At 32.8% G+C, this 13,777-nt stretch overlaps 1 protein-coding gene across 8 annotated transcripts in view; it reads right to left on the bottom strand.

Annotated features, from left to right (window-relative positions):
* The window catches only part of PPP3CB (protein phosphatase 3 catalytic subunit beta), a 49,326-nt gene that overhangs the window by 20,128 nt on the left and 15,421 nt on the right, over window positions 1-13,777 (bottom strand). For all 8 annotated transcript variants that reach the window (XM_020895161.2, XM_020895175.2, XM_020895167.2 and 5 more), the window contains exons 2-9: window positions 13,072-13,272; window positions 12,246-12,370; window positions 9,227-9,338; window positions 7,265-7,410; window positions 6,865-7,004; window positions 6,680-6,757; window positions 6,480-6,574; window positions 3,597-3,722 (exon numbers count right to left, since the gene is read on the bottom strand). In XM_020895161.2, the coding sequence (XP_020750820.1) occupies window positions 3,597-3,722; window positions 6,480-6,574; window positions 6,680-6,757; window positions 6,865-7,004; window positions 7,265-7,410; window positions 9,227-9,338; window positions 12,246-12,370; window positions 13,072-13,272 (1,023 nt within the window). The remainder of the gene's footprint in view (window positions 1-3,596; window positions 3,723-6,479; window positions 6,575-6,679; window positions 6,758-6,864; window positions 7,005-7,264; window positions 7,411-9,226; window positions 9,339-12,245; window positions 12,371-13,071; window positions 13,273-13,777) is intronic.

Consider the following 13,777-nt stretch of genomic DNA (forward strand, 5'->3'; position numbering starts at 1 on the left):
ATACAAATACCTCCAGTAGTACTCTATATCCTGACTGTAAAAATGGAGAAAATGGATAGTTAAGACTTTACTGGGGCTAAGATTTATAGGACAAAGTAGAAAAACAAGAGAGAAAAGAGTTTGGGGATGTGTTAAGAACAAAGAGAGGCAAAAGGGCATCAGATTAAAAAGAAAACAACACAGTCAAAGGCTTAGCAATCCCAATGAAGAAAAAGAGCAGCTGTAACTGAAGTGAGGGGTTGCTAGAATAACAGGAGTTCTCATCAGAACTCACTATCTGATGCTAATGTCACTATCATTATCACACTCAAAACATCCAAGCCATCTTCAATCATTCCCTCCTCTTAAACAAGCAATCTTGTTAAGCTCACTGATTCTACTTTTACAGTTCTTGGAGTTCTCCCATGCTTTCCATTCCTAATGTTAACAGGGTTTCATTATGTTTCTATCTGATTCCTGAAGAAGTTTCACAACAGGTCTTCCAATCTCTAGTCTTTCATCCAGTTCACTTCACCAGAGTAATTTTTCTAAATGACTATCATGATTATTTTCTGTTGCAGTTACATCCCACCATTTATCAAAGTTCCAGATTCTCTGTTTAAATGATCAAAATCCTCCTGATCTAATTTTGACTTTTCATTCTTTTTCTACTACTATCCTTCATACATTACTTTCTAATGTATGAAGAGGCTTCCCTGGTGGCTCAGATGGTAAAGAATCTGCCTGCAAGGTGGGAGACCCAGGATCAAACCCTGGTTTGGGAAGAACCCCTGGAGAAGGGAAGGGCAATCCACTCCAGTATTCTTGCCTGGAGAATCCCAAGGACAAAGAAGCCTGGCAGGCTACAGTCCATGGGGTTGCAAAAAAGTCAGACACGACTAAGCGACGAACATTTCATTTCATCTTTCATACATTACTTATTAATCAAATTGAACTCCTAAACATTTGTCAGTGACCTTATGATTTCTTCCTGTCAGACTCAGCCTTGGGAAGTACCTTTTCCTGAAACTGTCTTGCTCACATCTACCCACACAATTACAACATTCTTTAACCCCCAGTTCAAATGCTACTTTAATCTCTCTGATAGACAGAATCTCCTTTCTCCTGTTAATTCAAAAAAAAAATCTGGTAAATGAACAAATCTTACATATATGACCATCTATGGTCGATCACACCATACTGGATTCTCTGAAACACAGGTTTTTAAATTGGGGCCAATAAACCTGACAGCATTACCAGTTCACTTCAGATCTATGAGCATCCTCAAAATGTTACATATGTAAAGATTGTACATGTATTTCGTACATGAAATTTTCTGGGCGGTGTAAAAGTCTCTTAACTTTCACCACATTCTCAAAAGGGTTTTAATCTTATCTCTGAGTTCCATTCTATAATATTTATAGATGCAAAAAATAACAGATCTGATTCAAAACAATTGAGGTGTGGGAAAGGGAGCAGTGGATGGGGATATAAATGACACTGTATTGGCCATGATTTGGTAACAATCAAAGCTGACAGTTACTTGGTATTACTATGGTCCACAGTAATGCATCATATTATTTGCTCTACCTTTTATATGCTGCAAGTTTTACAACATGAGATTTTTTAAAAACGAAATAAAACGTCCACAAAAGGTTTAAAAACTACTTTCATCTAACTCTGGGATTAAACCAGCCTCCAAGGAAGCCTCTGAGTAGGTTAGTTGCTTCCCAGGGACTAGGTCAGAGTCAAACTGGTTTTCTCAATGTGGAATCCAATGAAGAGTCATTTGCAAAATTTCACACCAAAAGAAAATTCTTCATTAGAATGAAGAAGTAAATAGGCTATTTAAATAGCTAACATGTATTAAAATGGAAAAATATGCAAAGAGTTTAAGAAAATTTTCTTACTGTGCTCAACAGTGGTTAGAATTCTATTTGTGTATAATGTTCAAATCTGAAATTCTGATTTTAGAAAGATATGAATAATTTAGAGAAGATCCACAGAAAAACAACAAAAACGGTCAGATAGTTTGAATACTTCCTCACAATAGCTAAGATGATGTAGAGTGGCAAAAAAGAACAAAAGATCACTTTGCAGCAGACTTCAAATACAGATCACTGAAAGAAATCCACTTCCACTTATGAGCAATCCACAGAAACTAGATTGTTTTCTCATCTCTCAAAAGGAGTTAGACTATATGATTGTTAAGATCACTAGGAGATCTATAATTCTGTCTAAAACCAGGGCAAAAATTAGATGTCCTGGTTTTTGACAGGTGCATTAGTTGAGAAAACCTATAAACTTCTCTTTGCTTGAATACTCATAGCATAAACATTTAGATTAGATATAATGAACTATTTCCTTTTTCATGGAGGCATCAGAAAATCAAATTAGAAATATCCATTCTCCTCCTACCTATCTTCCCTGCTTTCCCTACCCCCCATCCCACTCATACTACATTAAAATAGTTGTGTTGCAGTCTAGCCTGGAGGCAGGAGAATAAACAAGATGAATTCTTCAATTCCCTTTAGCCTGATGAGGCTATGATTGAACTATTTCTCATATACCAAAGATAGAAGGTTATAAGTGTAATGCATCCCTTGCACCTAAGCCCTTTACTGGCCCCCTTCTCAAATGCTAAAGTGGGTAATTCTATCTCCATATTAATGTTGACCTACGGAGTAACTGATGAAGCCCAAAGGGAATCTGCAAAAAACCTGTTGAACATACAGTTTAAGTAGTAACTCTGAATTTTAGAACCAAAAATGCCTTGGCAGAAGTAACATATCTCAGGCAGAAAGGAACATTTTGTAAAATAGAGGAGGTGAGAAAAAATAGAGAGGGATATAGAACAAAATGTTTTACAATCATATCTGTACTCTAATACTCATATTTCACATATGGAAACTGAAGTGTTGCCTCATGGGAAAATTAACACTAAAATGGAAAAAGAAGAATGTGATAAAGTAAGGAAGTCTTAAGAACTCTACAGAACTAAAATAAAAGACAAAAATAAAACCTCTTAAATAGCATTTATGCTTGTTTAAGCACATTAAATACATACTAATAGGAATCTCTAAATTATCAGGAAACCATTACCACTAAAATTATATATATATACATACTGCTCCATACAGGAGAAGCAATATTCGGTCAGAACCTGAATTTCTCTTTATCATTTCTGACAGTACAGAGCTGCTACAAAATGACTAATACTGCCCCAAATGAAGGCTATTAAATTCTCCCATGAATTGCCATGACATCCCCAAGAGTAATTTAAAATATGCAAAAGCGTCAGTTCCAAAGCAAAGCCATCTCTCCATTCCTTCATAAAAGATTTAAGCTAAAGAAAAAAAGAAAGAAAACCCAACAGCTGAAGACAACATCAGGCTATTTATAAGTCTTCTCCCAGTCCCCCAGACACCCTCACATGGGGGCTGTAAACAGCTAACTAAAATATCTTTGAGGCTCTCATATCCACACCCACTGACATAAGCAGAGCTGTAGCCACAGGAAACTAGACTTCAGCTCCCTTTAGCAAGTAGTATGTGCCTGCAATAGTAAACTGGAATAAATATAACAGTCTAACAATTTTTTAAAAATAAAAATCATACCTTTTTCTCCAACAAACGGTAAAGACCATGTGAAAACATCCATAAAATTGGGCAACCAGTAAGGATGTGGAGAACAGTTAAACTGTCGAATATTCATCACATTATTTTCATACTTTAATACAGCAGCTGCAAGATAAGTTTGAATGTCAATGTAACAATTTGTCTTTAGCTCCAAAAGTCTAAAACACATAAAAGCAGAAAAAATATCTTTTAAGGGGGGGTGGGAAGTCAAGGGATGAGTGGAATGAAGGGTAGTAGAAAGAGGTAGGAACTAATTTTTAGTAGTAATACACTTTTTGCTTCCAACACAGTTTTATGTAGAACATACTCAGATATTTACTTCTTATTATTAATGAAATTCCCAATCTTTCTAGAATGCTTGTTGTACTTTATAATACAAATAATCCAACATGCACATTTACTAAATCCAAAATTGTGAGAACTCAGTTTTTTTGAGGAAACACAGAACAGCAATGAGCAATTTTCTAGGTCTAATAGTTCATACAAGTTGGAGGAATTTAAGAGGGTCTTTTTAGTTGCAGGCAACCTGAAAAGGACAGCTAAATGGAAATAAAGCAAGAAAAAAAAAAACACAGAGAAGAAAAAGAAACAATTTGGAACATTTTATTTATGAATGTAGGAATGTACTTATTTCATGTATTGGAAGAAATTAAGTGAAACTACTACAAAGAAATATTTCACTTCATTTAGAAAAAAATTTCATTAAAATACCAAGAGAAAAACTCAAAGGTAACATACTCATCTCAATTTCAAGTATCTTTCTAAAGCTTCATAAGTTGATATAAATAATACCTTAAATTAACCTGATAAAGATTTCAGTCACTGGTTATATTATTTTATGGAACACTGGATTAATGGGCTAGATTCTAATCTAAACTACAGTATATACCATATGTGTAATAGTAAATTATTTAACTAATTTATAAAACAGGATTAAAATGTTCACCCTGCCTATCTCAGAAGTTTAAGGTCAGAGAATATAGTTCACGTGAAAGTACAAAAAAGTATAAAGTGTTTGGCAGATACTATATAGTTATGTGCTTACTTTTTTTTTCATTTTAATGTAAAGCACTGAAATGTATGTATTAAATTCCATGATTTGGGATTCTAGCTAATGTAGAGTCAAAAGTAATACACTTGTTTCTCTGATGAAATTCCCATGAAATAAATGTATTTCAAATTTAGCCTCAGAAATTAAGGACTGATACCAAGCTTTTAGTTTAAAAAAGGAGAAAGACAAAGAATCTAGAAAATTGCCCTATAGATGGAATGAAACATTACGAACATGTCCTGTACCATGTAAGCACTCAAATTATTAACACCATGTACAGAATCAGCACTATCAAGAGATGTTTGATTTTGACAAGACAGATTGAATGGTTTGAGTTTCTTTTCGGAGTACTAAGAAAAGTATCCTTTAATCTCCTGAGTTAAACTGACAAAGGACAACCAGTATGGCAGTAATCAAGTGAGCACTGAACACTAGTTCCTTTAATACTAACAAAGGGAGGTTACAGGTACAAAGTTAAACGTAACAAATCAATTTGGAAAATGGAGTTCAAACTTAGATATATTTTTCTTTAAAAATGAAGCCTGCTTCATTAGGTATCTTTATAGAAGTTTCAAAATTTATAAAATAAGATATAATTTAAAAGATTATTTTATATTTTAGCACTGGTATAATCCTTGGAGGCATTATTGTTTCTAAAGACCACCAACTCGGTTAACCTCAATGGTACGGTTGTTTTGGTAATTAATATAGTATGGAGTTCTTACAGCATACCCTGTATCCAAGCTATTTGATAGCCTGCTACTGCTACTGTCTGATCTCAGGTAAATGTTTTAACCTTTTAACTATCACCTATAATTTTCCAAAAACTCTATTTTGCTCCTCTTTTGAACTTACACCACAACCCAAATTTAGCAATGACCTCATTAAATGTACTTTAAAAAATCTTTAACCTTCTGTTCTTTCCTCCTGGCACAACCACTCCTGTCTGACCTTGGGAACTATGGCATAGTCAACTGAATTCCTGACATGTCAAGACAGCATAGGAGCTGGCTCCTTGATTTCCTCTTCTGAAAATGTGAACTGCCTAAACATATTTAAGCTCATCTTCAATGTCCTTGGCACACACTTAACTAGATTAAGATCCTTTGGTATTATCTCTCAATGAATTATGTTCCAAGTTAAAGGAAACCCAGTTGTTACAGACAGATCAAATTTGGAGGGAAGGAGGTGGAACATAAACCACTAGAAAAAAAGGTAAATTACAAAGACATAAGAAAAAAAGGAAGAAAGAGCAGCAAAAAGAAAGGAAAGGGAAGACTGTCTTCCTGAAAGAAGGTCGGATTGAATTAATTAAAAGTTCAATTACAAATCATCATGGGGCAGTGGATATAAAAGTAGAGAATAAGAAAGGAAAAGAAAACCTACATCAGTGAACATAAAACAAGAAACATGATAAACAACCATACACTTCAAATACATGAAATGGTCAAAGGAGCAGCAACAGCTTTATGCAAACAAGAAAACATTCTCTTGATTATAAGAGAAAAGATTTAAGAAAGGGGAGTTTGAGAAAATCATGTGCATTTTTACTTGACAGAGTTACCTCAGAACATTCTTTCACACGCAGTTTTTGTGAATGACAAAGTTGCGAAATGGTAATAAATGACTTAAGTTTCACATTTTGGATTTTCATTTCTTGTCCTTTCCCCTCCCTTATATCTTATATTTTTTCATAAAGAGACTTGGATAGTTACAGTTTCAAACAATGCCTCTTTTCTACTATATTTTCAAAAAATAAGTCAATTAAAATACTAAGTTGTTTAACAATTTTTTTATCAACAACATCTTACCTTTATTATTGTAGACATCTAAGTAATTAGGTGCCGAAAAAATTGTTATTAATGAAGGGAACCCTGTAGTTTGACTTTTTCTGTACATTCTATAGCTGCAAAACAAATAACTTAATATGCATCGTAAAGCATCATTCATGGTTACTAAGTTTGATTTGTACATAAGGTGTTAATTTAGGTCAGGGAAACAGAATTCTTACCCTGCATCTTGAGCTTCATGAGCTCTAATAATCGATAACAAATTATTGTTTTGCAAAAATTCACACACTGCTGGATAGCTGTGGGGAAAAAGAGAAAATTAAGTAAAATAATGATTTTCTATATAATGAAAGCATATGCTATTTTAACAACTAAAATGAGATTAAGCTTGAATATTTTTCCTTACTTATAAAAATAAGAACATCCTCGAACTGTATTGTGACTAAAATGTTCCTGTGATTTTTCATTTCCAAAATCTTCAGAAGGATCGGACCATAGCAAGTCACACATTGGTCCAAATGCAGGTGGCTCTTTGAATCTATCTAACTGTGAAAGAAAAGAAACAAAGAGCAGAAATAACTTGTCAAAAGTGAGAATGGAATGGACAAAGGAAAGTGGTACCAACTCTGAATACTGTGCATACTACATTGTTCTGAATGGTTAGAAGATATTTTCTTAAAATATCAGTATATTAATTTTTACCATTACCTAATCTTGGCAGTAAAGAGAGGTTTGAAGTTTCTAGTCTCTACTCAACAAAATGCTATAAATAGGAATCAACTCTTGTTACTAAAATATATACTCACTCTCCTAATATCATCCAGTGTGTGTATTTCTGGTGAAAGTCCACCATGAACACAAAGAAATTGTTGGTTTAAAAGTGCAGCAAGAGGCAAGCTATCAAAAGCTTCCATACAAGCTTCATAGACTCTTTCTGAATATTTAATTTTACCTAGAGAAAGAAAAAATTCAGTAATTGAAAACTGCATAATTTGTTAATAATTTAAAATATATACATGCACATATATAAGTGACTATTAAAACCAAGGCAAAAAATTAAAGATATGAATAACAGCCAAGTGGTAGCCAGGGGTTCAGAGTTGGTAAAGGGGAGAGTACAAAAAGGCAACAAGGAGGACTTCATGGGATGATACTTTTCTGTACTGTGACTGTGATGATGGTAGACAGCTTTAATCGTTTGTTAAAGCCGAGAACTAAACACTTCAAAGAATAAGTTTTACTGCATAAAAAAAATTTTTTTTAAAAAAGGCCAGCATCTTACCCCATAAGAGTCAATAAAAATAAGCAATGTTACTGTACTTACAAAGACAAAATATTTGCTCTCTTTAAATTTATTTTGTGTATGCAGCAGATAGTCATAAAATATTACTAAAAGTAAATAAGTCAAATCTCTAAAAATAGCTCAACTCTTTACCTTTATAGGCCAAGTAAGGCAAAAATCGTACAATACTTAAAGGTAAATAGTGTTAATTATTTTATTCTACGAGTCAGTGACTACTTTTTTGTTATAGGCAAGACTACTATAACATCACAACAAAATTCAAAGTCCATCCAATTTTAAAAAAAGAAAAGATCTTATTCCTATTTTGGAGGACCAGGGTTTCCTTTAGCCTACAATGAACACTTAAAATGAGCAGCGAAGCAAGAAGTCAACATGACACAAGAAAGACTCTACCAAATTAAACTGTTATCTACTTTTAAAAGTCTGTCATACGTATTCCTTTGCACGTTTACTTTTAAATTCCTGGATATTTTATGTTTTTAGTGGGATTTTGCTGGACGGCTTGTTACTTGTATAAGAAAAAAAGAATTCAGTTCCTATTTCACTGCTTAACATTGTAACATTCAAATATGAGAAGATCTATATCCAGCAATCAGAGGTTATAAACTGGTAGTCTGATGACAGACCTATTTTCCAACAACGCAGTTTAATAAAAACTTTAATTTGATTGCTTTGAGGTCAAGCATGCACTTTCCAGGCCTCATCTTATATTCATTTAAGTTACCCACATGATCTTTGAAGTTATATCAGAGTTTGCCACTTCTGTCACTACCTGTCACTATACTGAACTTCATTGCATCATGTTCTGCATCTCAGTAATTCTGAAGTTATTTTCTAATTTTAAATCTTAATTCTAAGAGTTAATATAGCCATGAGCACTAACAAGTACACAGCTAGCAGATGTGAGAAAAGGTCAAACTCTACTCTATACTATATGATTGCTTACAGCTATTAGATTACCACAGCCATAAAAATTTAAGAGAAATGGGATAAATATTGTAGACTAAGACCTTCAATTAATCAAGTGTGTGTGTAACACAATCTGCATAATTAAAAAATAAATAAAACAATCTGCAGTGATGACAGGATGATTAATTTGCTAAGAATGTTCATGGGAATGTCTCAATATAGGTGGAGAGAAATCTCCAATGCAACATTTCTTTTCACTTGGTTCATATTCTTCCTGTTAGAAAAAAATAATTCTAAAATTAAAACTATACACAGTGCTCAAAACTGTTGCTAAGTACATATGTAAAAATAAAATTTAATAGGAAATATTGAAATGAAAACATCTGAATAATATTAAACACTAGAGAACGCTAGACAATCTTCCTGAAAGCTTTTACATGTTTGGACACAAAATCTGTTCTTACATGTTGTACTGTAAAATCTTTAAACTCTTACTACCCACATCACTCTAAAAGAACCCTGAGGAAGTGAAAATAGTTCTCATGGCAGTACTCACATTCCTGCTTAAAGGTAAAATATTCAGTAAGGTGTCTGCATTCATGGTTGCCTCTCAGAAGAAATAATGTACTTGGATATAGAATCTTCAGGACCCATAAATATAAGACACACTACAAAAGAAAATGTTTCCAGTGAATTAATCTTATATTTTTAACTAAGCTGTTTGATCTTTGTTTCATTTCATCTAACCCTATTACCCTTATAATTTCTATTATCTTCATTAACTTTTTATTATCTTTTTCTCTTTGTCCCTTACTAAAACATAAGCTCCATGAAATTAGGGACTCTGTGGTCTTATTCACACCTGATTTACCACTCAGAAAAGTACCTAGCAAGTAATAGAAGAGCAGTAAATATCTGTCGAATAAATGAGTCAAATAATTTAATTACTTTAGATTTACAAATTGTTTGCTGTAAAAACAACTAGCAGATTGGTCTCCTCCTTTGGTATACCAATAAGTAAAACAGTAACAATGTCAAAAGTAATAGTAGCTAATATTTACTGAGTATTCATAATATGCCAAGCACTAATTATTCCTCAAACAATCCTATGAAGTATGTAATATTATCTCTGTTTTACAAATGAGGAAACAGAAGCAAAGAGCTTAAGTAACTTGTCCAAAATCACAAAACCTCTAAGTAATGGAGATAGGATTCTAATCCTCTGATCTTAAGCATTATGCCACGCTGCCTAATGAAGAGAAAAGTCATGTTTTATGTTTACTTTGTTAGTTATGAATGTTGCCTTATCTAATTAGGTGCTTATTATTGGAAACGATTCAAAGACAATGCAATTTTAAATAAAAAGAATATTAGAACAGCAGCTATTTTTCTCTAAATACACCTAACATAAGAAACAGACTCACATTTTACTTATTTGGTTTAAAAAAAGGAAAGACTATTTCATATGTAAATAAGTTTGGTTCACATGATCACATAGAAAAAACAAAATACAAACTCTTATTTATTTTTTTGGCTGCACTGCATAGCTTGCAGGTCTTGGTTTCCTGACCAGGGATCAAACCTGGGTCCTTGGCAGTGAAAGCGTGGAGTCCTAATCACTGGACTACCAGGGAATTCCCACAAACTTTGTTTTAAACCAGTTAAGGTATACTGAAATATGTTAAACAAGTTAAGGTTAACTGAAATGTGTAACACATTTCATTTTATTCACAAGAAAAAAAATAATTAAGCCTGGTAAGTACTTAATAAATACCTGCCCTTTTCACTTATTCTGATTCTTTATTACTTTCCAACAATAAAATGAATTAAAAGAGTCAGCTACAGGAACTTCCCTGGTGGTTCAGTGGTTAAGACTTACAGTGCAGGGGATGCGGGTTCAGTCCCTGATGGGGGAACTAAGATCCCACGTGTCAAAAAAACCAAACAGAAAACAAAAACAAAAGTATAACAAATTCAATAAAGACTTTAAAACTGGTCCACATTAAAAAAAAAAAAAACCACACAAAAGAACAACCTTTAAAAAAAAGTCTTGTTAAAAAAAAAGAGTCTGCTACAAAACCCTCTAATACCAAATGCTCTGTTACCAACTAAGCTTCCTAAAATTGTTCTTTTGTTTCTGTCAAAGGCCCCAATCTTTCTATCAAGAAGGGCCAATTTCTAGCTTTCTTGAAGGCTCCAAGGGAAGACTGAGAGGGCTGATGATGACACTATGAACAGAAGAAACAACTCGGGATAATAAAATCCCCAAGGGAATTTGGATGGACAGAGCCCTGAGCTCCCTTTCGCACCAAGGATCCTAGCATACCTCAGAACGGAGGTTGAAAACATTAGAGGAGATATAAACAACAGTAACTGGCATAGAAATTCATCAGGTAAAGTTTCAATACCCAGTGGAGGACATGGTTAAAAGCACAGGTTCAAACTGCCTAGCTCCACCACTTACTAACAATATGACCTTGGGCAAGTTATTTAACCTTTTCAAGCCTCAGGCTCCTCTAAAAAATGGATAAAATAACAGTACTTACCTCATAACTTTGTTGTAAAAATGAATCAAGTATGTTAACTGCTTAGAATATGCTTGAAACACATTAATGCTAACACACCTATCTATTTGCGGAGCTTCTACTCAACAATTTAACCTCTAAGAATCTGTCCTATAGAAATAACTGGGCAAGTATATAAAGACGTATAAATAATATGGTCCACTGAAGCATCCATTGCAATGGCAAAAAACTGGGAACACCTTAAATGCCTAACAATAAAAATTGATTAAATTGACTGTGACTAGTTTAGTCAACAGAATACAATGCAGCTATTAAAAATGATGCTATAAATTTATAATTGAACTGGCATGACATCAGAGCATAGGAATTAATAAAAAAAGGAAGCTACAGAACATTATAGTAGCAGTTCATTTTCATTTCAAAAAAGGAAAAAAATTTATATATTAGAAAATACAAATTATTCTATATCTTATTTTAATTTTTATAATTAGAAAAGTAAAAGAAGCAAAAAGAACAATCTACTATTAAGTGATTATAAACAGGTCATTTTAATGCCTCTCAAGTTTTTAAAAGCAGATTAAGTCTTTCAGAATACATAAAAATTCCATATGATATACTTGGGTCTTAATGGCTACAGGAGGAAAGATAGAAGCACTAGAGTTTAAGTGATAAAAGCATTCTATTTTATTTAATTAGAAAAATACAATTAATCTTTTTTTTGTTTTGCATGGCTGAATGCCTTTAAGGGCAAGAGAGATAAACAGCATTAGCTCCTTAGGGCCACTAGATAACAGGGCAATAAAGGTCCATCATTTTGCTTATAATTTCCACTGGGAAATGGTATTTACACTAACACATAAAAAATTAAGAGAACAGTTTGAAAGACAAAAGAGGAATAAATAATAGCTTTACCTAAAAACTTCAGAATATGCAGAGGTATTAAAAAGAACCCAATACAGGTAATTTAAGGAACTTATTTTATTAGGAAGTAATAGAAATCATCTATGATAACACTTAAAAGCAAATCAAATGACAGTATATGATTATTACCTCTATACTAAAATAACCTCTGTCCACATAATCACCAAGAAAAAGGTATCGTGTATTAGCAGGTGATCCTCCTACTTCAAAAAGTTTCATCAGATCAAAAAATTGGCCATGGATGTCACCACACACTGAAACAAGAAGATTATTAGATATGAAAAAAAAAACCTCTAAAATAACAAATTTTACTTAAATTCTAATTTCATTTACATAAGAGAGAGCATAAAATTCTGTCAAGAAAGGTCTAAGACGGAAGCAATCTATGAAGAGTCATGACAGGGATAATGTGTACCCAATTGTTCATGTGCTCAAGATCTAGAACAAGATATAACAAGAGTATTAAAATTTGTAGTAAGTGACAAAATTTTCATCTAAATTTATAAAACTCTTCTTTAGGAAGTCAAGCATGCACATCTTAGGATGATAAAATTATATTGGTGGCAATAAAATATCCATTCTAACTCCATACTTTCTGATGACTTCTAAATGATCATTTTTGGTATCTGATATTGCACTGAGGTATTTGCCCCTGATGACTGAAAGTATAGTAAATAAGTATTTGTTGAATCAAATTCAATGATGGCCAACTCAACTGATGAAACCTTCGTAAAAGCATATTAGACTAACTTCTGCACTCAGATTATTTAGGATCATGTTTCTTCGTTGAAAACAGGCAAAAACTTTCAAAAGTTATAGAAAATAATCTGGAAATTCAAGATAATGTCCATGTAATACTAATTTAGTATACAATATGAAGAATAAAGTTTTATAATTAGGTATGTAAACAGTGGTACAGTAAAAAAAGTAATATCCAAAACATAAATAAGTGTACCTGTAATTGGAGCCTCTACTTCTATCATGGTTTTCTCTCTCCGAAGAATGGCAGCACCCTCATTGATAATTCTAAGTGCAATTTCTTCATCTACCCGACCTTCTTTTACTAAGTGGTTCTTCAGAACATCAACCCTGGGTATCCCATCCATATCAAATACTTCTTCAGATGTCAAGCGATGTGTTGGGGGGAAAGGAACAGCTGAAATTTTTTTTAATTAATAAAAAAATCACTATTAATATATTAACATAAAAACTAATTAATGGATCTAGGTAAGTAAGAGTCAAAACTGAAAAGCTGAAGTTTTTGTTTCTTCATTCACTAGATAGAAGTATTAACTTTTAAAAGCTTTTTTAAAAAGAGAAATCAAATTATGCTTCTTTTTAAAATAATCTATATATAACAACATGAGAATTATTATAGAAATGAATTGTCTCACAAAATTAAGTTTACTCAGGATAACTAAAGCTTTTTCTTTAAGCCAAAAGATTTTTTGACAGAACTCTCAAAACATATTATACACTCTTCATCTTAAATGAAGTATAATAAATATAACAATACCATACAAGCATAAATAGAAATCTCAAATAGAAGGTGACTGACCAACTTCCTAATAAAAATATATAAAACAATGCCTGCGGGTCAACTTGAGCAGAAATTTCTGTGCTGTGTTTAGTCGCTCAGTTGTGTCCGACTCTGCAACCTC

This window comes from Odocoileus virginianus, chromosome 7 (assembly GCF_023699985.2).
Source record: "Odocoileus virginianus isolate 20LAN1187 ecotype Illinois chromosome 7, Ovbor_1.2, whole genome shotgun sequence".
In the NCBI taxonomy this organism is placed as follows: Eukaryota; Metazoa; Chordata; class Mammalia; order Artiodactyla; family Cervidae; genus Odocoileus; species Odocoileus virginianus.